Below are 23,429 nucleotides of genomic sequence, written 5' to 3' on the forward strand. Positions count from 1 at the left end.
CAGGGACAGATGGCTGTCAGCTAAGAAACAGACAAGCAGAACTCACATTTTTAGTTCGTTATTGGCACTCGAAGGACGGGCGGAAAAAAAACATCTGAAAGAATAGTCGGACAAGGTCGCAACATGTCAGACTCTGACTTTGAGAGACTGGAGTTTTTCAGAAGCATCCTCAACAGCTGCAGTGCGGGCTCATCGTGTAACAACTCCTACCTCATTTTCCACAACACCAGCCTTGAAAATGGGCTGGACACCCTGGATGATGGATCCCTCTGGTTGAGAATCATCATCTCTGTGGTTTACTTTGTCGTTGCCACAGCAGGAGTGTTGGGCAACTTGTTAGTGATGTTCCTCATGTATTCTACTCACACCATCACCACGGGAACCATCAATTTCTTTGTGTTCAACCTCGCTTTAGCTCACTTGTTCTTCTCCCTCGCTTTGCCGTTTTGGGCCGTGGACATTGCATTAGACTACAGTTGGCCTTTTGGCTTGGCCACATGCAAAGCTGTGTCCCTTCTTACTGGGCTGAACGTCTTTGCTAGCTGCTTTTTCCTCACAGCTATGAGTGTGACTCGCTACTGCTCCGTGGCTACGGCTCTCAAACCAAGGGCCTCCTCGTGCAGCAGATACTGCACCTCACCAGTGGCTACAGCTTTTATCTGGGCTGGAGCTCTCGTAGCAGCTACACCCAGAGCTGTATTTGCAGACCTGAAAAATGTAGGGAGTGGAAACGACGCAGCATGCCTGCTTCGCTTTCCAGATGGCACGGCCTGGCTCGGGATAAACCAGCTCCTGAGAGTGGTGCTGGGGTTTCTGCTGCCCTACACCGCCATCATCGTCTCCTACCTTCTTCTCATGCGCTTTCTCTGCAGGCACAAACTCAAAGGCAGCCACTCCAGGAGAAAGGCTGACATTTCAAAGTCGGTAGCGGTGGTGGTGCTCTCATTTTGCGCCTGCTGGTTCCCTTACAACATCCTGACACTTTGGAGCGTCCTCATCCAGCTTGACATTGCTGATATCAGCCTGTCATTCTATTTGGCTCAGACCTACTTTTTCCCTCTTGCAAACTGCCTGGCATTCACCAGCAGCTGTTTCAACCCTGTTATCTACTGCCTGGTGAGAAAAGAGTACCGCGTGGCCCTGCGCAACATGCTCTTCAAGCTAAGCATGGCTTTTATGTCCAAGGTGCCCTATGGTATTAATGCAGAGGAGGGGTCAGGGCAAGCAGGGCAGCTGGCTATTCGTCTTGACAATGTTTACAGCCAGACGACCCAAACTGACACAAGGAGATACACACCTCTTTCTGCACTGCCGACTGTAGTGTCCACCCTGTAACGCCAAAAAAAAGGTGGTGAACACATGTTTTGCTTTCATGAAAAAAAGGTTGATTCACTTTACTTTGGAAAGTTTGTGTTCAGTGCTTAAGGAGGACCTGTCTTTTCCTCTAATGATATACAACATGTATACTCACAATCTGGTGTAAATACGCTGATTTGTTAAAAACACATAAGCTTTTGTGTCTTTTGTTCAAAGTTCTTCCTGTAAGCATGAAATACAAGTAAACTTTTAGGATCATTCTTTTATATGTTCACTAAAATTTAAAAAATGTAAGATGTCCCCTTTCTATCTTCCTAATATTGTAGAAATACTAACAAAGACAACTGTTCTGAAACAAATGTACACATTTGTCCTCCTGTAGTTTGGGAGTCTAACATTACAGCACCCATAGGCCTGGATGTGATTGTCTTGTCCAGGTGTGAGCACTTTTTGTCCTTCTGTTATAAAGAAATGGATTTAAAGAAAAAAGTGACTGAATTGTCTTTCCTGATTAGTGATGCTTTGAATAAAGGCATTATTTACAACGAGTACACTTGAATTTCAATGTTTAAATTGATGGTTTGGAGTGTGGATGATGAAGAACACGGTTCTGTATTTAATGACAGTCACATTGGAAAATTAATGTCAAACTTCAATCGAACTTGCATGTTTATTTTTTTTTTATGTTATCAGGTTTAACATGTTTTTACTTGCAAAAAACATCAAAGCACCAAGATAAAGATGCAGAGACAAAGATCAACATTAGAATCCAAGGTTAATAATGCAGATCCTTGACATATAAAATTCCTAAGCAGTGAATCACTATCATGGTCAATTCATTGGTAACAGCTAATGTCACTTTGAATGGCAGAAGACAAGTGCATTTCTTTTGTTTCTTTTTTAAATCCAAGTTCCAAGTCTGTACAATGGTTGGCAGGTTTTTAGAATTTGGTTATTTATAGGATACTCCTTTTTTAAATACAAGTTTCAATACTGGTAAGGACAATTAACACTATCTGTCATACTCAAAGTCTAACATCTGAAAATACAAACAGAGTTTGCTGCAGTTTTTACATTTCTATGAATTTTTTTTTTTAAATTTAAATCCTTTTTCCCAAATGTATAATTTCAGTCTAAATTCAAATGTTAAATTACTGTGTGCTTACTCTGCTTTCTACAATCCCAGTCCACCACAAGATGGTGTAGTTGTTCAACATAAAAATCCAGCTATTAGGGACTGTGGAGTTCAGCTGTATTTGTTGTACAGTATAAGAAAAAAAGCTGTGACAAAACTGAGACATATGGACCAATAGGAGCCAATGCAACAGGAGCCAATTTATATTCACTGTAAAAATTTGACGCAACATTTTCAGAAAACCCAGTCAAAATTTTACGAAACACGTCTAGTGAAAGTTTACCAGAGTTTCCAAAAAAATCCCTGGTGAACATTCCTTAAAGTTTCAGAAAAACTGTCCAATGGAATTCCAAGGAAACTTCCAGGACAGTTTCCCTAAACTTTTTTAAGAATTCCTGGAAAACATATCTCAACCAAATCCACAAATATTGCTGGGAGAATTTAAGGACATCAAAAATGTTTCAAGGAAACTAGCCGTTAAATCTCAGTGAAAATAGCTAATTCCTGAGTAATATTTTTAGGCAAATTCCATAAATATCTAATTGTTTAAAGGTTCTGAAAAAAAGATGTCCGAAACTTGCCAGTACTAGTCCTACAAATTCATGGAAAAATCTTTAAAAAAAACTAAAGGGAAAATTCCAAATTTAAATTTCTGGGGAAATTTCCAAACATTATCTATAAAAATTCCAAACATTTGCCATAAAAATAAAAATTAAATTTAGTAAAGAAATTGTACTAATATTTCCAAAGTATCCGTAAAAACTATAGTCAAAAACTCCCACAATTCCTGAACAAAATACCAGGACATACTTGGTGTAGATTCCTGAAGATTTGCAAACAGTTCTCAATCTAAATGTGTGTAATTGCGAGGGATAATTCCTGAAGAAGATTCTCAAAAGTTTTCCAAAGCAGTTTGAAGACCATTTTGACCAAAATCAAATTTGTATCATAATCATTAAGTAAAACCAAAACTACTCTTCGTAATCTTTGACAACTAAGTATTACACAGTTTACAAAATAAGAATATAATAAAGTTTATTTATGAGGATGAACCTAGTTGAGATTGAGAGTCCCCTTGACAAGATTGTCTTGACCAAGTGAGGCAGCAGCACAAAACACATTTCAAGATCCTGCACTGACTTTATAGTAACAGCTTGAATAATTGCAAACATACATGGCCTGCAATAATGCATGGAGTTGGTGTTTTTTTGTCCCTGATTGCCTCTCTATGTGTGTTCTATAGAACTTGTTCTTAGTCTCATTGCTGCATTGATTGAGTTCACCTCTGACCGACCTCCAATTAGGAGCAAAGCAGGAGACAGGAAGCAGACATATGAATATAACATATAACTCCCCTTATCCTCTATCCATTTCAGGGGGAATCAAACACATGTCAGAGGAGTCTAACTGAAGAAATAAACTGCACAGTTGGAGCTGTTGTACTTACTCCTGCAGAGGGCAGTGTGTCAGGCCTGTGACTGTCTGAAGTCCTCCAGCATCATGCTTATCTCTGAGAGCAGCAGAATGCCCGCTTTTAGTTCACTGTTCAAATGACATGAGACATATTAGAAACCAGGATGTAATGAGATTGGACCATTATTTGTTTAAACAGCTTTAGATGCTTGGAGAAGTTAACCAACAAAATCAGCAAACTGGGGAGAAAAGGTTTAATTGAAGCTTAAATTATTAGATGAGGGAGGGCGTCATTTGGGATTCCAAAGCCATACCCCCCTTAGTTACTGTTGCTAGGTCAGAAGTGCTTGACTGTATCGCCTTTACTGTATAGCCAGGGGCTGAAGTGTTTGTTAAGATTTTATTCAGGCATCAGAGTCAAGGCTTCTTTCTCTCTGGAGACATGAACATCTCTACACAACACAAACGTTTTTGTGTGCAGGTCTCAGAGTAGATTTTCAAGATGTTGGTTATGTTAGAGATACAGTAAGACTTGTGTTTGCCTCCCTCAAAACGTTTTTCTTCTGAAGATGTACCTTGTACTTTCTGTCTGTAAGCTTTGTATAAGAATACCAGACTTTAGGAAATCACATTCAGTGTAAACAATAAAGATACAATCCCTTATGTTTATGATTTTAATCTGAGTAGTTAAAAGTGAAAACGCATTTACTGAAGCCAAAATATACTCTCCACTTGACTCTGTTGATTCCCTTTCTTTCAGATGACCTTATAGTCTGATTGCTTGTTTCTCAGAATACTTAGAAATATAATATACCTAATGTGATTGATTTGAAACAATAAAAAAACATGTAATTAAATTCAATGAATGCAATTGTATCCCATATTATAAAGCCTTAATAATAATGATTTTCTCACTGCTGTAGAGCAACATAACACTTGAAACAGAAGATCTTCAATTAGGGATTTATAAGTTTATTGAAATCACTCAGAAAAAAATCACCTGAAAAATGAATACATTCCCTTTGTTCAAACAAAACAAATCATATCAATCAAGTATACTTACACTAATAATAATCATAATTACAAGCGCAATCATACCCACAATAACTACCATTATAAATAAAACTACTGACGTTAAACATCCACCATACTAGAACAGGGGACTGGAGGGTATGGCTTATCCATGGGGCATGGCTTATTTCAAAAGAAAAGTCAAGTAAATTAAGGTTATACATCCAGTAGGCCCAATTCAAGTCAGAAATCCCAACAACTATATATTTTTGACACAGTAGATCAATTGTGCAGAATAATAGCTGCCAAGAAAAATACTTTGATTCATTCCATAATGCTATACATCCATTTTTAGAAACGTAAATATGTTGATAGATGTTAAATACCCTTATTTTAAAATATACAAGATATCTCTTTTTCACGTTTTAGGTCCTGCATTAGCTGCAGCAAAGCAGCTTCTTCTCCTTTGGATCAACAAAGGTTCATATATCCTCTAAAATGCTGTGATTCTGTAAACATAAAGCACTTCTTCAACAGTGGCTTCAATTATATTCCTCACCACGTGTTATAATGCTGAAGCATGGTCTCATTTTTACATTTGAACCAAGAGATGCAACTTTTGCTCCTTTATATGTCACAAATCATACAAAAGAGGGCTTATATTTAACATTCTCTTTATGGGTGAGATGAGACCAAAAAATAAATAAAAAAGCAGAGAAGTAACGTACGCATAGATCCCTCATTTCATGAGCTATTTGAGTTGTACTTTGCATCAATGGTCACTCAGCCAAGATTGCGTTACTATATTTTTGAGCATTTGGCATTTGTTATTGATTCTACACCGCAGGAACTATGAACTATTTGAGTTCGTAGAAGATTAGAGGAACCTTTTTAGCTCCTGCTTCAGAGTAGCTAAAGTAGAAGTGGGGGTGCAAATGCAGACATAAAAAAAAGTCCCCATGGTGTGTAGTTCTCAGGGACTCCCTACAGGATAGATCCTCTTCAAAAAGACCCCAGAACTGATCCTTTTGTGTTCATGTCACACCTGACAAACACATGTAACATAAGCGATCTCAGCGTGAAATTAAAAGCAGATTTTCTTGTGAATGTTATGGTAATGGCACTTAAATAGTCCACAAGACAAACTAGGAATGGCCCGGTGATGGAATTAAAAAATACCCTATTTTGCTTCTTCATTACTTTTCTGGAATAGCAATGAAGATGAGAGTTGAAAATGTGCATTGCTATTTTAGTTAAAGCAATGAAAATGTTTCTAGTTATGAAGATCAATAGCAAAATGTCCATTGCTTTTTTCGTGCTGACTATGAAACATTTCATTCATTTAATAAAATATCAACACCAGAGAAATTACACATTGTAGAAATGGAAATGAAAATTCTGAAAATTCTGATTTTTTTTAATGATCATTGCTAGCGTTAGCGATAGCAATGCAAAAGCAACCAAGAATTAAGCCTAGCTCAGAAAGAAAATGATAACTGTTTGTTAGCACTGGGTCTTACATGAAATAGTTGTTTGGCCACATGGAAGAAAGTCTCTTCTTAGTGTGTAAAGCAGACTATAAAGGATCCTTAAAAACAACAGAAAAGAGAGAGGAGGGCACAATTTCAGAGGTAGCATACTGTACCACTGCAGCTAATCCAGAGAGAGTTTCAAGATCACATGGGAACATGATATATATTTTCACATCTTTATAAACATTGTTGTTCAGGTCATAGAGTGCAGCTTCTACTGAAATGGAAACAGGAGTGCAGTATTACATTTCAAAATACTGTATTGCAATGCAGTCCAAATAAATAAACGCATGTTTCAGAAGATTACTTAAAACTGCAATCCAGTATTTTTGAAAGCACCACTGCTATTTTGATTACACCCCATACATACTGTAGGCGAGATCTTTCCAGAGTTTCTCTGGTTATTCCACGTGACAGAAAATGTGATGAGCTGGGAAGTTATTCAACTCTCATCCCATGAACGCAGTCACGCCATAGCACTGTAGTTTCTGGATTGCAGCATTAAGAGTCAATGATAATATAAGAGTTGTCTTTTTAAACCACAAGTTGAACATGCCTGAAGGCCTACCCTTGATTTGAATACATTTTACATATAAGAATAAATATACATTAAGCTATTTTATACATTTCTGGTAACATAAACATATAACTTTGTATCATTGATATTTATCTCTAAAGAAAATGTCTTCTTAAAGGCAAGAGGTTAAGATAAATGATATCAACCATGAAATCTGGAATATAAATGATTCTGACTAACATACAGAGTTAACCAACACACTGCTTATTAATTTATCACCCGACTACAAAAAAATGACATTCAATGTACAAAGTTTACAAGGTTTTTTTTTGTATGGGCATTGTCATTTTTGGCCTTGTGGCACAGACTGTAAGGCAGTCAAATCCTATGCACATATACTACATTTCCCTGCTTAGAAACTCCTTATTGTTCTGTTGTTTCCCCGCTCTCTCCTCCTTCTGTTGGTCTGCGGTTCCTGCTCCTTTCTTAAAGTACTTGTATGTTGTATAATGCAAAAGGCCCAATGCCACTCTCTTCTGAAAAAATGGAAGAGTTAGCAGGTTGTATTTTCTTTAAAAAAAAAAAAAGAAGAGAAAAAAAAAGGCGCCTTCCTGTGAGAAAGCACGTCAAAGTTTCCATTTTTGTACATTATAATATCTGACAACAAATCAACGTACTCATCCTCGCAGTTTAAAAAGCACATGCAGAAGTGTTGCACATCTATGCTTCAGAAACAGTACACACAACAGATGAGTAATTCACTACTTGCTATAATATGGTTTGTTTCCAGTTGCACAAAATGTTTATAATAATACTTATTGAAATTGATAAATACAGCACTTTTCAAAACAATGTTACAAAGTGCTGTCCAAAAAAAAAAAGAGAAGAAAATGCTAAAAACGAAAAGAAAAGATAAATAATGAAAATGGCAGACCATATCTTTCTTTTTTAATTTCCACGTTGACCCTTAAGTTTTGAAGCCTGGCTACTTTGGTAGGTTTGGAGCAACAGAGTAAAAGATGGGCTGGGGTCCAGCTGTTGCTAAAAGTAATGGAGCCATTATTTTCATCTCTTAGCCTAACCGTTCTGAAGGCATGGTTCAACAGTTATGCAGACTTTGTTTTAGAACGAGGGGAAACTCCAAGATTTAATGTTCCACCCCCAGTAAGTTGGAAGTCTTGTAGGATACAGAGAATAAAAGAATGGCAAAAATGCAGCATCTTTGAATGATCTAATTGGACTCTTCATCCCCATTAACACCCTGAAAACACTTTGTTTCTGGATGTCCTATCTATGTGAGGACAACACATGTTAGTGCACACAGAACACACTGAGCTCTGAATGCAAACAGAGAGCATCTGGAGGGGGTCGGGACCACAATAGCATATTGAAACTTTACCCAACTCCAACACAACCTGCTAGCAGAAAACTACAAGAAATAGTTAGTACTGCTAGTACTGTGCACCATCTATGACCTTGCTTCCTATGGAACCTTGTTTGTTCATCCACCAGTTAGTGAAGTGTTTGTTTGTCCCCGACATGTTTCACAAAGTCTTTTTTACAACTGTGTTGAACGTCGTCACTTTTAACGTAGCTGCTACCTACCTAGGGACTACGGATGTAAGTTAGCATTCATGCTAACTCAGACATGTTTAAATCTTTCATTTTGCACTGGTAGTCATTGGTGTGCTTTCTCCATATTAAACAAACATATACATACATTTGCTTATTGGGATCACATGATTAATACAAAATGGCATGTGGATCAGATGTAATCATCCAGGTACAAAAATCATGCTGGTGTACAGGTGGCCATTGTTCACTGCACAAGTGAAGCTCCAAACATTATGCCACAAACAGAATATTTTCACCAGTCTTCACTGACTACCTGCTTCATAACCATGTCTGTGAAAGTCCACACGCCAATTGTTTTAGACAGAATGTGGAGTTTGAATATCAAATTAAACTAATCTCCTTCAGAGGCTCAGAGGAAATTAAAAAGATATTTTATGGACTGAGAATTGCGAGTTATAAACAGTGGACTGCGCCTTTAAATTCAATATTCTTTCATTTTCACCCATTTTCATTTCATGTCCCGTCGTCATATTTATAACTTATAAAGCACTTTGTATCACTAATTTGAAAAGTCATATATATATCTGAATATGATAAATATTTTTACAAAGTAAACAAAAGAAATAATAACCTTCGTTGAATTGTGTTGCTGTATTTCCATTATTTCAAAGGTTATATCACTTTGAGAGTTTTTATACACTTAGAGTCCAGAGACTGTTGTTCTGTCTTTACACTGTGTGCTGAAGGAACACGTGGATTGTATTTCAAGAAGTGAGTTGATTTGTTTGTGTTTGTTTGTTTGGCATCTCTTTGGATGGAATGGCTCTACTAGAAAGGATGCATCAAATAAAAATGATTTGTATCCTTGTAGGTTCAAATTTCTTTGCATTGCGAACACGTTATTAAAAGATTGAAATAGAATCGAATGGTAACACAGGTCTCTGCCTGTACCCTGTATCCATGGATCATAGATGGCACATGATTATACAACATGCTTGTTGCTCATCACAGGCATCACCAGGAGGGGATATTGTGCTTGTAAAGGCTGTTTTTACATTTTGTCTGCAGCATCTTAAGTGAGAAGCAAGTGTGTGCTGCTTGTAGAGGGAAACATCATGACTCCATCCCCATGACCGGTGTTTCTCCCATCTCTTCTCACATCATATGATTGAATAAAGAAAACCATCAGGTTCAGTATTGCCATTGTTGTGGCATTGGCTTAGATTTCAGTCAATGTGCCGAAGACTCTCTGCACACGTTGGTCCTCACGATGATTGTCATTTTCATACAGGCTAAGTTTGATTATGTGCAAAGTTTGTGATGAAGCCTCCAGTGGACCTGCTGGATGCACTGCAAAAGTTTCTCTTCATGGTTTTTTTTGTGTGGGAGGATCTGAATCAGTCTTCTTACACCCGAGTGACCATCAAGACCTCTGGTCACCTGGAAAGTGGCAGTCAGGATCCTGGGTGGCCACCATAGACCTGGTTGTTAGAGTGAAGGGAGAGAAAAACAAGTGGAATTATAATCTATCTCCAACTCACACCTTTTATAAGGGAACAAGTTTACAGGATTACAGAATGTGTTCATTTATTTTCTCGCTGAGAATCAGAAGAAAAGACCCCCTCTCCAAAAACCACTCTAATGTAAATATCTAGCTGGAGCCTATAGCCATGTAGCTTAGCATGAAGACTAGAAACTGGGGGAAACAACTAGCCTAGAGCATTCAAAAGGCTGGGGTAAAGCTTAGATTACAGATTTAGAAACAGAGAAAGAGTGTATGTCAAACTGTAGTAGTTTTTCTATTGTGTTGCATGTAAACATATATTTAGGCTTTTTGGTGTATATTATTATGAACAGAGGAAGAAAGGCTGGGATGACATTTCAGCACAATGGAGGACAGACAGACAGAGACTCTGCAAAGTTCATGTTTTGGCATTGGCTTTGGCCCACAGTAGCCTATGTTCCATTTTAATATACAATATATTTTTTTATTGATCAATAAATACAAATATCAGACAATCCCATTTGAATTCCATGTGAATATGGAATTGGAGTTGGGACCCCAAGGTTGGGAAAGCCCGCTCTATGCCCCAATCGGAAAATGTGTTGTACAGCTTTAAAAGAGCCTTAACGTTTGTTTGACTTCCTAATGAGGGCTTGATGCAGAATTGTGTCCAAGTTTTTTTAAGGTCTTTATGACCATGCCATGGAAATTAGACACTGAAATTGTTTAAAAAAGAACCTTGTTTTCTCTGTTTCAGTGACTTAGATTTTGAGTTGCTGGTAGGCGGATTTTGTTACCTTTGGGCGAAGTGAGGCTAAGCTACCTAGCTACAGATTTAGGTTATTATCGTAATATCTAATGAATGTTCTAACTCTCCTCTCATCAACAAGGTGAAAATAAACATTTAAAATGTTTTCCTTTAAATCTTAATTCTCAGTTTTCTTTGAAAAGAAAAAGATGACACAAAGAAATCCAGTACTCTCCCACTCTGAAGGAATAGCCCCTCTCAACACTTTCTCGGACAATGATTCTTCTTTAAATGAGTGAAACACTAAGCATCATAAGAAAGTTTTCTTTTCTCTATAACTTGAGCTGAAAAAGGCAACTCGCCAAACAGAATCTCAGGCCTCATAAACAGTCTAGTTAAAGAGTTTTACGCTTATAAAGCAGGATTAGATGTCCATGTACTCACATGTGTTAAAAAAAGAGTCTGGTGTAAAAATAGCGCAGTCACAGGAAACTTAATGAAGAAATACTTCTGTATAAGTGCTTTGAGTTTCCAAGGGACTACTTAGTTTCTCTTGCATCTAATAGAAGAAGGTGACAGATTTTTAAGGGTAGCAAATTTTGTCTCTCCCGAGTTCATTTCAGCGTAAATACGGAACACACTCAGCCTCTTCTCCTGCGTCACAATGCAGCCCACATGGTGCATTCACGACGCTCAGCCCTGCAGAATTACTGTGATGCCGCCGGTGACTCACACAGTCAAGGTTTTCTAATGATGAATACGTCCTGCGGTATAAAATCAAGCTTTCATGCTAAATAATATTCACTTTCGGTGTTGAAGACTTGCTATTCCTTCACAGAGACAAGCGTGATTAACCTTCGTACATGAATTAAAGCGTAATCCAGCTCGGCATTATTAGGATTATTCAATCCCCCCCTCCCCCTTAGACGTGTGCAGTAAATGGTGAAATGTTACTGCAGATGTGACAGACATGTTCTTTAGAGAGATGGGATCAGGTGAAGTGTATGACAGCTGCAAACTTTTTCCCCTGCACTGGCTTTGGCAAATGCTTAGGATGTGATGCAGGAATGATGCAAACTGTTTTAGGACATGACTGGTTTAGCAAATAGGGATGATAAAAGACGTAGACACAGGCACAAACCTGGTCTGTGAGGATTCGAGGCTTAATATCAGGAATGGCACCCCCTCTCAGCTCATCTTCCACAGCCATGAGTCTGACAACAGGGAAATACAAACAAACAAACCGGTTGACAAAAATAGAATCATGAAGCCGGTGTTCTTTTCAAAATTTAATGTAGGATTATGCGGCCATATGATGATATTAAGGTCTTGACATGTTTCTGGGTACGCTCAGCTATCCTCAGAGCTTCTTGAAGCTGAATGTGAACTTCCTTCAGAACTGCTGAGGCCGTTCAAATTCAGCTGTTCAGATACAGAACTTGTGAAATGAGTGTGTGCAGGATTTTAAAGTGTGCACCCATCTGCTGGGTTTTGTGTTCAGAGATTGACAGTTTTCACTTAACCAAAGGAGGCTCTCTATCAAATGTAAAAAATGTGGCCTCTATAAACTCCAGTTATAGAAAATGTTGGCTTTTAAAAAAACAATGAAGTGACTTGCTCTACGTGGTCTACATTGGTTGGGACTCCCAATTTGCCCCATTAAACATGTCCATCCTGTTGCAGCAGCTCAATAATAATAATCCTGGCTTAATTTTTTTGCTCTTTGAGAAAGTTTTTCAAATATGCTACAACAAATCCCCTTAATTTGAAACTTACCCTTGTGAACTTTTTCAAGTTTGTGAATTTTAATGAGTCTCATTTAAAGGAATAGTTCCACATTTCAGGAAATATGCTCATTTGCTTGGTCTCTGGGAGTTGGATAGGAAGACTAATTCCATTTCTTTTTTCCATGTAAAAATACCTACTGGAGTTTTCCCCCCACTATGGGTGCCTAATAAGTGCGTCCCCTGTCCTATTGTTTTGATTATTGAACTACTTGCGTTGACACAACGGCCATATTCAGTGAAAATTGAGTACAACATAGTCGCACAATGATTTCTGAAAACCTGCAAAAGAAAATGCCAGATAAAGTGCCTCCATCCTCTACTGCTATGATGATAACAGTAGATGCATTAAATCAACAGCTTTTATATCTGATTCTCAAGTCCAATGAAGTCAAACTGTTCTAGAAGAAGTCACAACAATTGAAATATGTAATAAACTTCTCTTGCATCATACTTTTACATTTGAAGATAACCTATGAGGAGGTGCACCAAATCATGGCCATGTATAAGCTAAGTTAACATGATACATATCACTATGTTAACTGTGCCTTTTTTTTGCTCATGTTAGCATAAACAGCATCAGCACCCATAAAGCTCAGTAATCAGAATATCACATCCTGCTTGCTTCAGTCAGACATAAACAGAAATGTCCAATCAGTGGTTCCAGAGGGGGGTTTAATCATTTTAAAAGTGGTAGCAGCCAGGCAACCTGTTTATACTTTGCTTCCATATCTTATGCTAAGCTATGCTAATTTTCTATTCCACAGCATATACTGAATATGAGGATGGAATTATCACTTACTCAACTCTTAGGGAGACAGCAAATAAGCATATAACCACAAACATCTCCCTATTTCTTTAAAGAATGGATACATATGACATCATGCGAGTTGTTTTCTGTATTTTACAGACTTTTATTTTGTAAACAATTTTTTTTTTAGTCTAAAAGTGAATTTCCTAAAGACAAGAGGGACAGCTGTGTCCGAGCAGTTAGACAAAAGACTGATTTCAAGATTTCTAGAAAATAACTAAAACACCTCATTCAATTACTGCGTCTGAATTTTCCTGCCGTAATGTTGCATCACTTTTTGTAGAAGTCAAACATTTGCTTTCACTGCAGCGAACACTACTTTACTCTACTTTACAAGCTGCAGATTGTTTTCATGTAGTGAATATGAAATGCCTAACCCAGCTGTGTGTAGAGCATACATTTGAATAATATTGTGGATTTCTAATAGAATAGATAAAACTGATTATTATTTTAAACTAGGTTAGTAGCAACTTTTGTGTGAAAGGTTTGATGAAGTAGAAAAAGCAGTGATTGTGCACGGCCTCATTTCTGACAGCTCCGGTTGGAGCCGAAACTAATCACCTGTTGATGATGCCTTTGATTTGGGAGTCCTTCTCCACTTGCTGCTGCTTCAGGCGCCGCTCGCTGTCTTCCAGCCGGTTCTGATACTGCAGCAGGATCTTGCTCGTCTGCTGTTCCTGTGACACAAGCCTGTGCTCGTACTCTTCAAGCTTACGATGAGACATCTTCAGCCGCTCCTTCAACGAATGGATCTCATCTTCGTACTCTTTTACCTGCAATAAAAAAAACAAAGTCACGTCACCTGTGCTGTCACGCTGAAGTTCAGACAAATGTTTCTGGAGTGATGAGGGATTTTAAGTGATACAGACAATGCTCTGCTGTGCAGCTCTTTTTGTGCCAAGCAGCAAGTGAAATAATTGTGCAGAGGAAGTGTGGTAGGCTTCAATGTGTGCAATCAACGATTTCCATGCTCTGCACCAAGACGTGTGTTTCTAATATAGACAGGAGTGTAGGAGTTGTACATGATAGCAAAAGCACCACAGAAGAGAGGAGGCTGACACAGTGAAGAACGGTGATTGTTCTCATGTGCGTTCGTCTGCTTAACCTAGCTTTACATGTACCATATCAGCAGTTAATAAACACATAGACATCTGAATTTGTGCATGGATGAGTCAGCAGCTTATAGCTTCAGCGTATGTTTATGATTAATAAATGTGTTTCCTGCAATCAGAGCCAGTATGTGTGTTCTTCCCTTATGTCATAATTGCAGCCATGTTTCACTTGATCATATCTGTTCCTGTTATTTATTTATGTGGCATCATGCAGACTAATCAACACCGACCTTTAACTGCATCCGTGCAAATGTGCATATGGCTAATCTGCGGCTGTAGTTCCCCCCACGTGATGTGTTTTCACATGACAAGTTGATATGGCTTTGCAAGCTTAAAATGCTTCAGCATGAAAAATATGAAGGAAACGTTGGATTTTAAGATTTGTGGTTTTAATATGTGATGAAGCTTTGCAGATAAACTGTCATTGTCTGACATGAGACATGAGTTCTTTTGTTGCAGGCTACACTAACATGTGCTAACTTAAGCTGCTCTGAGATAGTGGGTGTTTGTGTCTCTCTTCTCTCAGGTGAATTCTTGTTGTTTGTAGCTGTGTATGCCTGTTTGTTGTGCACTCTAACTTGGAGCATTTCTAATTTCATTGTGCAATTGTTTAAGAACAATAAAGGCTTTCTATGTCTTCTATTCTTTCTGTTGCTGACATAAGCTGAGAGATCCTTATCCTAAAATGTGTTGTCAGAAAATAAACTGAATCAATACTCTGGTTTTGTGTTCATAAACTTTACATTCATGTCACAGGTACATTGTCCTGTGATTTATATGGAATCAAACTGTTACCACTTCAGAGTCACAGCTATCACCATGCTAAACTCTTAAAAGAAGAACAGAATAGTATTTTCATACCATTATATGTGATGTATATATTCACAGGAAGAATCTACATGGTGGGTAGTAAGAAATAAAATGTGCTGACCCTCTCCAGTCTAGACTCATCCATGCTCTTTGAATACTCCTTCAGCTGGCCCTCTCGGTCCGGCCGCAGGCTCTCAATGTCAGCAGAGAGATGTGGCATGTTGGACACCCAGGCCACTGTCCGCTCATTGAGGGCTGATGTGTTCAATGTTGACTGGGAACCCTGAAAAAAAAAACACATGGATAAGTCAAGCTTGAAATGTATTCCTTCATGTTAAGAGTTCAAATAAAACATTTTTATACAGTTTCGGGAAAAGCGTGGTATCTACATTGACCTGTTTATTGCCTGGTTTGAGCAAATGCTGCTGCGGCGGCTGCAGCTGTGCCTGAGACTTCTTGGTACTTTTGGTTGGTGTGTCTGTCGACACCTCTGCAGCCGCTGATGGACCCTGGTTCTCTTTGGCTGAGCTCGTCTGGTACGGGAGCCCGGGAGCTGGACTGTCAGTGACAGATAGCTGTGCGTCCTGTTGTTGCTGTTGCTGCTGCTGCTGTTGCTGTTGTTGCTGCTGCAGCTGCTGCTGCTGCTGCTGCAGCTGCTGTTGAAGCTGCTGTTGCAGCTGCTGCTGCTGTTGTTGCTGTTGCGAAGGCTGCTGAGTGGTGCGCTGCTTAGGCTGACTGCCACTGAAGTTGGTGTCAGAGGAGTCGAGGAGGAGGTTCCTGCTCTGCGGGCGAACCTTCGGAGGAGTGGCAGTGGCTGGAGTGTTGATGGAGCGCTGTGACTTGAGGTGTTGTTGGCGGACAGGATGAACTGTAGTGGGCGGTGTGGCCAAAGAGGCGGGGGTACCCGTGCCGGTGGCTGTCTGCGCAGCAACTCCCATCATATGCTGCTGCTGGAGGGACTCCTGAGAGGAGAGAAAGGGAAGTGGTGAAGTGGCAGAGAAAATGGAAACTGTCGAGTAAATTTAATTCATAAAAAGGAAAGACAAAGTCTAGTGCAGAATTTAAAAAATACATACATTTAATACAAACAATTAAACGCTCCATAGTGGTGACATTTCTGAAAATTTTAATTTAAAAAAAAATTAAGAATTCAATTTGAAAGAATCTGCAAATGGATAAGAGGGGAGGATGAAGGGACAAGCAAGACAATCTGTAAATAAATAGATAGATAGATAAATAGATAGATAGATAGATAGATAGATACTGTGGATGGATAGATGGATAGAATCCATCTGCATTAATAATCAGCAGACTTGTGATGTTTGTTCCATTGAAGCCCACGCAGCCGGACAGAAATAGCTCCAGAATACATGACTGTTTAATTAAACGCGTTACTTTTTCAAGGACATGCTGTAGTAAAGTTCTGCAGCCTCTGAGTACTCCATCAGGTCAAAGCCAGGCCATTGTCTCATTAAAACGTGTTCTAAGAACTACAAGAATCCTACTGATGAGACTTCATCAAGCAAGTGACAGTTTAATTAAAGTCTAAAATCTACATTTTAAAGTTATCTCATTAAAATGTGCTTCAAAGCAGGTCGTGATTACGCAGTCTTTCAGAAAACGTCTTTGTCGAGGAGTTCTGAGATCAGATTTTCAGCTTTGTTCAAATAAGGACACGCAGCATGATTGATGTCAAAAACCTGACACAGTCCAGTCAATAATCCTGCTTCAGTGTGCAAACCAAGTATCCCTTCCATTTTCAACTTCCCCTGATTAAAAAGAGAACCATTTTGTAACCTGACAACCAGTCTTAATCCTGAAAAAAACCTGAAGTGCCAGCAGGTAACGAGTGGATCTGAATTCAGTGATTGAGGCAGAGACAGTTTTTGGATGTTCAGCTGTGGTGTGAAAAATCACACTAAGAATAACTGACAGGACTCTCAAATGTGCGAGTCAGTTTGAACCCAGATCTTTAAAGAACACTGAACAAATGAGAAGCTGGCTGTGACTTCCCTCGTCATTCTCTCTCTTGTAGTGATCAAACTGTGTTTTTATGACATTTGACTGATAACTAAAATAAAAGTGAAGAAGAAGAGCGAGGAGATCTACTTGTACGTGTGACATTGAATAAGTCCAAAGGAGTTTAGAGGCATACTTTCAGTTTCTAGAAATGGATTTGAGTTTAACACCAAGTTTGAGCCGTTCCATAAAGACATTTTTCTTGGTCAATGTAAGATCCAGATTTTTTTTTCTGTATCTATGCTTCTCTTATGTTTTGAATACTACACTTACATCAAATACAGTATTTATTTTCAACCTCATCAGCCACTTTTAGCAGTTTAAATATAAGTTGTCACATTAGTCTGTCCTAAACCAAATCCTAGGTCATAATTACAACAAAACATTTAAAGACGCAGGATTTACTTGTATTTAAGTACTAAATGGTTCATTCAGCCTCATGTCATCTGCTTTTATTGGGGTGCAAAGACCTGCTAAGATTTTGCAGATGAATCCACTGAGGCAATGAAAAAACTACAAAGTTTTATAATTTTGCATCACTATAGAAAAACCATAGCAACCAGGTGAAAAAAATGCAGGCAGCACTCTACCAATCAGATATGTTCAGCCCCTTTCGGCCAAACCAAGCCAGTTTCTGTGCTGTTGGAAAGTATTACCACCCTGAGAAGATAGCTTCTGGGGGGCAAAAAAATAAAAGTCGCTGAACGTTAATTTGATCTCGGCCAGTTGGGAAAAGTTTATTGCAGGGACTGTGATTTATTTATTCACAGCTCTGTTAAGGCTTTTAAAAAAGTATTAAACCTCAGAGAGGGAGAATCTAGACGGGCATGGCATTCAAACCAAAAACTATCTTAATTACAAAATTGATATTTCCAGATTCCCTATAGGCCGAGGATACTAGCAATCAGTAAAAAAGCTTAAGATATAAACTTAGTTCCACATTTATTAGGCACACCCAGTTATATGTAGTACTAATGGATAGAAAAGTCCTGTTCAGCTGCTCATGTTCTACAAATAGTCTTCAGCATAGAGATGGTTTGGTGTTACAAATTCATGTCTAAAATCTGTGATGAGTGTTTCACCTCTGACATTATACTGCAGATTCCCAAAGAAGATAGGAAGGGCATCTACACATAAAATAACAGATTCTGAACAGCTCAAGCGCGAGAGTCACCTGTGCAGATAAAATGGTAAGGAAAAGGTTTGCAGCACAGATCTCGTTATCAACTGCAAGTATTGTTAATATGAGAATATATTTATTTTATTTTATTTTATTTTATTTTATTTTATTTTATTTTATTTTATTTTATTTTATTTGTTTCCTGTCAAAGCATCTTTCCTGTCAAAGCGTCTTTGAGTATTTAGATAGAAATCTATTTTTTTTAAATTATATTTATATATATATTATTATAATTTAAATCTTTTAAGCACAGAAAAGTTATTTTGGTAACAGTAATCCGTCTCTGTAACATTTCAAATGTGCAGATGAGTGAGAGCTTCCTACCTGCACCTGCAGAGACAGCTGGTGCCATGCAAAGTCGTTGTTCTGATTCTGCCGGGTGAAGTCATCGCTGTAGCTGTGTGAGTGAACAATGCTGGGCTGCACCAGACTGCTCTGCGACCGCAGGCCCGACAGGTCCTCACTGCGGGAGAAGGCGTTGTTGCCAAAGGCCGGCTGGTAGTCATGGTGGCCGTTCTCGGGCTCAGGGGCGAGGAGCAGGGGAGGAGGGTGAGGCTGAGACTGAGCCGGGGAGTTCTGGGCGGCCAGATGGAACAGCGGGTTTTGGAAAGACAGCGGGAAGTTCATGGCCGCTGCCGCCTGCTGCTGCTGTTGGGAGATGGATTCTGTGGGACCCCCTATGTGGCCCATCTGGCTCAGCCTCAAGCCGGAGCCAGCCGAGCCCGCTGGCATGTGCCCCCCCATACGCAGAGGGCCGCAGAGGTTCCCAAAGCTGTGGCCCAGGCCGGCGATGGAAGCCTGAGAGGAAGTGAGCATGTCTCCCACAGAGTTCAGGTTGGAAATGCTGTTCATGCGGGAGTCCTGAAGGTCCATCATGGACACACTTTTATTCACGCTGTGGACCTGAGAGAGACAAGATTAACAAAGTTACTTCTTTAAGGACATAGATCATGACTAAGAGAACACACATGACTCTTCTCTAAATCTCTGTGCATTTTTTACAAGTTGAATTAAAATGATTTAGGCCGCCAAATGCATTCATAAAGTAATTCCAAACCAGTGTTTTATTTAGGATTTGTAATTAGGTTATTCCATTAAGCTTATCTTCCATGGTTTAGTGTTCAAATCTTTGTTTTTTTTAATATCCAGACATAAACCAGGGAACAGAAACAGAATTTAAATCAAACTTTTACATGACGTCTTTACTTCAATACCTTTGGATCAGGCTCAGTGATGTCGGAGCTGCTCGTGCAGTAGGCGGGGCTGGATCGAGCCAGCGGTGGGCGGGTCACATAGAACACTTCCCTCGATGAGCGGAGGTCCCGTTCCGCTTGACGCCTCATGTTCAGGTTGGACGAGAGAGATTCTACAGCTGAGACTCCAGTGGTTGGGGACGGCAGGCGTGATATGTCTATTGAGCTGCAGAATACACAACAGGAAGACACGTTACAAACTTCAACAATGACTCATAGATATAATGTACTTGACTATATTTTACAATGTGTATGGGCAATATGGAGTGTAACACAAATGTATTTTTATATCTTTATAAGAACAGTGAACAGTGGAGATTTATCAGAAAAGGAGGGGAGAGAAAAAGAGATAAGATGCTTCTAAGGACCCTGACCAAAGAGACACCAGGTACAGTGTGGATGGACTTTAAACTGCAATATCAGAATGAATGCAAAGACGCCATTAGAGAAATTTGCCATGCTTTCAGTCTAAGCACACCTCAGTATGCTGCGACAAGTAAAAGGTGATGTGTTGGCTTTGAGCATGTAATGTAGACCTATAGAATATGGCAATAATAAGAGAATACTGTTTACTGTGTTGTCCATTAAAAAGTCTGGAAGGGCAGTACAGCATTTCTTGACAAATTTATCTTACAGGATGATAAGAGATGAAATAAAGGATGAGGAGTGGAAAGTTACGATTTTTTTTTTTTTTTGATGGGAGCGAGCAGCGATGCAGTCTGGAAAAACTGATATGTCTTTCAAACCATGACTGCATTCTGAATGATTGATGAGCTGCTGGGTTTGATGAAAAAAAAAATGTCTTTGCAGGTGGAGGTGATAAGGTGCATCATGCGGAACACATATCATGTGGAACTGCATTCACGCACCCAGTGGAGAGCAGTTCAATCAAAAGATGGATTTAAAGAGAGGCCAGAAATGATGGAGCAGAATTCAACAAAGATTAGAGAACAACCTCTTTTTATATCTATTATTCGTATTATTTTAGGACCCCTACCATTGATTCTACATTATTTTAGCTATTTGCAGTTTTCTCTTCATAATGAAGCTCGTAAGAATACCACAGAATCCTGCACACTGTCAGTCATTTTTACTCTCATCCACCGAGTTTTTGATCCTTTTCCACCTGTCTTCAGTATATTTCCAAGGACTACAAAGGCTTTATTATGTAATTGTTGCATTATGAAACAAAAGGAAAAACCCAGCTAGAGAAGGGCCCGTCTCCATCCTGTCAGTCACTCTTAGCCTGATACCTCTGGGCTTTGAGCCACGAGGATAGACAGCTGTGTTAAAGGATTGAATCACTGACCATTCTCATAAGAATTTACAGACATTTGATGTTTACCACTTTTTAAGTCTTTGTCTTTCATAAACACATTTAATAATGCAGATTTGGTAACAAACAGGCTGGTGTTTGGTAGGAGGGACTTCGAGCATGAAACATAAATAGCAGCAGCAGAGTCCTCTGATAATACCTCCTCTGTTTTTGCCTTCCTTAAAGAGTTCTTATTTAGACTATTAGGCTGTAATGAGAGCATGTCTTGTCTCTTGACAATAGCAGAGACTGGAAATGTATTAAAGCACAGAGCAAAGGGGTTTTGGTAAGGGAGTCTGGGAACAGATGGTGCTAGCAATTACTGATTGATAAAATACTTAAAAAGCCTGAAGAGGTGCATTAGCGTTAGCATTAAGGGCTCTTAGAAATACACGAGGGCTTTGTTTTCGGCTCCGGAATTCTCACTTAGTGTAAGATGTTAATGTGTCATCACTGATTACACCTTTAGTGAAAGTCTTCAAAAATAATCCTCTTCGTATACTCAAAAGTAAAGTGAAGCTGTCGTTGAAATGCTTAGTGGAGAAGTGACAACAAAATACAAAGTAAAGTATTGGGAACATACCTATTCAAGTCCCGCATCATAAGGCTTTGGAAGTCGGAGGACATGAGACGATTGAAAGATGGCCGTGAGAAGAGTCGGTCCTTCGGTCGCTCAGGCTGGTGATTTGTAGGCATGTGCAGCTGCGGGTTCCTCAGGGCGACGCTGATGTCATTCAGCAGCCGCGGTAGGGGTCCAAGTTTCAGTATAGCATCCTACAACGAGGAAAGGGTTTCAAAATATAAGGGAATCGTAAGCTTCCTTTCCCAACCTTTTTAGAACCAGCTGACATTTTAATACCAGTGGGCCTCGTTCACCAACAATTCTTAAGAAGTGATAGTGATTTAAAGAGAGGCCAGAAATGATGGAGCATGGATTGATGGTGATATAATCTGATGTATCTTTTTAAAGTGCATATTATGTATCCACTACTGTCGCTACTAAATATCATGAACTTTAATCAGCCTGTTTGGATTTCGTTTGGGTTTCGTTTGGAGCGGCACTTCATCCACTTTAAAACCACTTCAGTATTTTTAACCTGAATCTTTTAATTCAGGTATTCCCGTCGTCTCTCTACTTCTCTCTTCGATCCGGTGAAAATTCTGTGCGAGTGGTGTGTGCCCTGCAGGCTCATGCCCTTATATGGGCATAAAGGGGTGTTTCTCTGATGCTAATTAGGAAAAACAAGAGCAGCATCTAGTTAGGGCAAACATGGCATTTAAGACCACAAGTGCAAACAATTCCACTGTTTCAGAACACGTCATGAATCAGACGTAGGTTTTATTTTTTAGGAACGAATTTAAGAAAACTATGAAGAAGATGTCGATGAATGAGGCCATGTACAACTTGAGATAGGACATCAATCAAAAAGGAGGGTAAAATAAAAGATGAAAGTGATCATCTCCTGTACTGATGACCTACTTTAGTTCAAAGTCATAATTCTGTTGTTCCAGACTTGAGGGGGGGGGGGGGGGCATAGTGAATGATGAATCACAGACAATGTGACTCTGCCAAGTTCAAGGTAATTACTGAACAAATAGCCTGTGATGGCCTATGATCATAAATGCCATCTTATATTATCATTATTATGATAATAATGATCTGATCCAAACTGATGGATAGGTATCACAGCCGACCTTATTACGAAGACTGGATGTCTGCCAGATGACGCCAATTTCACCCCCCCCCCCATTATTTTCTAATAGGTTTCACCTTTCTGCTTCATTCATAAAGTCCTGAGCGGAAAAAAGAGTTGAAGGTACAGCTGATCATTACTGCTTTACAAGGATTTTAAGAAAGGTTTGATCACAGCAGTCCTGGTGAGCAAACCATTTTCTGAACTTTTTTATCTGTAGGTTGTTTAAAAAAGTTGCATGGGAAAACATTTGCTACATGTTATTAATTTAAATTTCATTTGCGGATAGGAAGATGTGGCACTGAGTGTTGCCAGATAATCTATTGTCTCTCTCTTCTGATTCTGATTACCATTTTTATTCAATTATATCATAAACTTTAATCTTAGCTTACAGAATTTGTTTGGAGAAAAGAAGTTGGACAAGTATCTCCAAACAAACCATTAATGTGCATTTTTCCCCCACTAAATCCCAGTGTTAAGTGCTAAGGGTTCAGCAGTAAACACTCTGTGCCCCAGGGCGTTGAAAGCCTCAAGCTTCATACAGTATAATCCCCAAATTCATTCAGACAACATAGAAAAGGTCTCTAATAAAATTTGCAATTTAACAGCACATGGTGTAACACATCTTTTAGCTCAACATAAAATATGTATCACTTTCATTATAATACTACTACAGCACAGTTCTAATGAATTCACTGT

At 39.0% G+C, this 23,429-nt stretch overlaps 2 protein-coding genes across 5 annotated transcripts in view; one reads left to right on the top strand and one right to left on the bottom strand.

The window, feature by feature from the left end:
• The window catches only part of LOC114920344 (relaxin-3 receptor 1-like), a 3,187-nt gene extending 1,322 nt beyond the window's left edge, over nt 1–1,865 (top strand). Inside the window, exon 2 of the mRNA XM_029277521.2 lies at nt 4–1,865. Within this exon, the coding sequence (XP_029133354.1) occupies nt 124–1,335 (1,212 nt within the window). The 5' untranslated portion in view covers nt 4–123 and the 3' untranslated portion in view covers nt 1,336–1,865. The remainder of the gene's footprint in view (nt 1–3) is intronic.
• Nucleotides 1,866–4,816: 2,951 nt separating this feature from the next.
• The window catches only part of LOC110005524 (ras/Rap GTPase-activating protein SynGAP-like), a 43,257-nt gene continuing 24,644 nt past the window's right edge, over nt 4,817–23,429 (bottom strand). For 3 of the 4 annotated variants that reach the window (XM_065948038.1, XM_065948039.1, XM_065948040.1), the window contains 8 exons: nt 21,620–21,810; nt 19,683–19,887; nt 18,793–19,371; nt 15,665–16,231; nt 15,391–15,552; nt 13,909–14,120; nt 11,894–11,966; nt 4,817–9,981 (listed from right to left, as the gene is read on the bottom strand). In XM_065948038.1, coding sequence (XP_065804110.1) covers nt 9,955–9,981; nt 11,894–11,966; nt 13,909–14,120; nt 15,391–15,552; nt 15,665–16,231; nt 18,793–19,371; nt 19,683–19,887; nt 21,620–21,810 — 2,016 coding nt within the window. In that variant the 3' untranslated portion in view covers nt 4,817–9,954. The remainder of the gene's footprint in view (nt 9,982–11,893; nt 11,967–13,908; nt 14,121–15,390; nt 15,553–15,664; nt 16,232–18,792; nt 19,372–19,682; nt 19,888–21,619; nt 21,811–23,429) is intronic. The other variant, XM_065948041.1, reaches the window with a different exon arrangement.

This window comes from Labrus bergylta, chromosome 19, assembly GCF_963930695.1.
Source record: "Labrus bergylta chromosome 19, fLabBer1.1, whole genome shotgun sequence".
In the NCBI taxonomy this organism is placed as follows: Eukaryota; Metazoa; Chordata; class Actinopteri; order Labriformes; family Labridae; genus Labrus; species Labrus bergylta.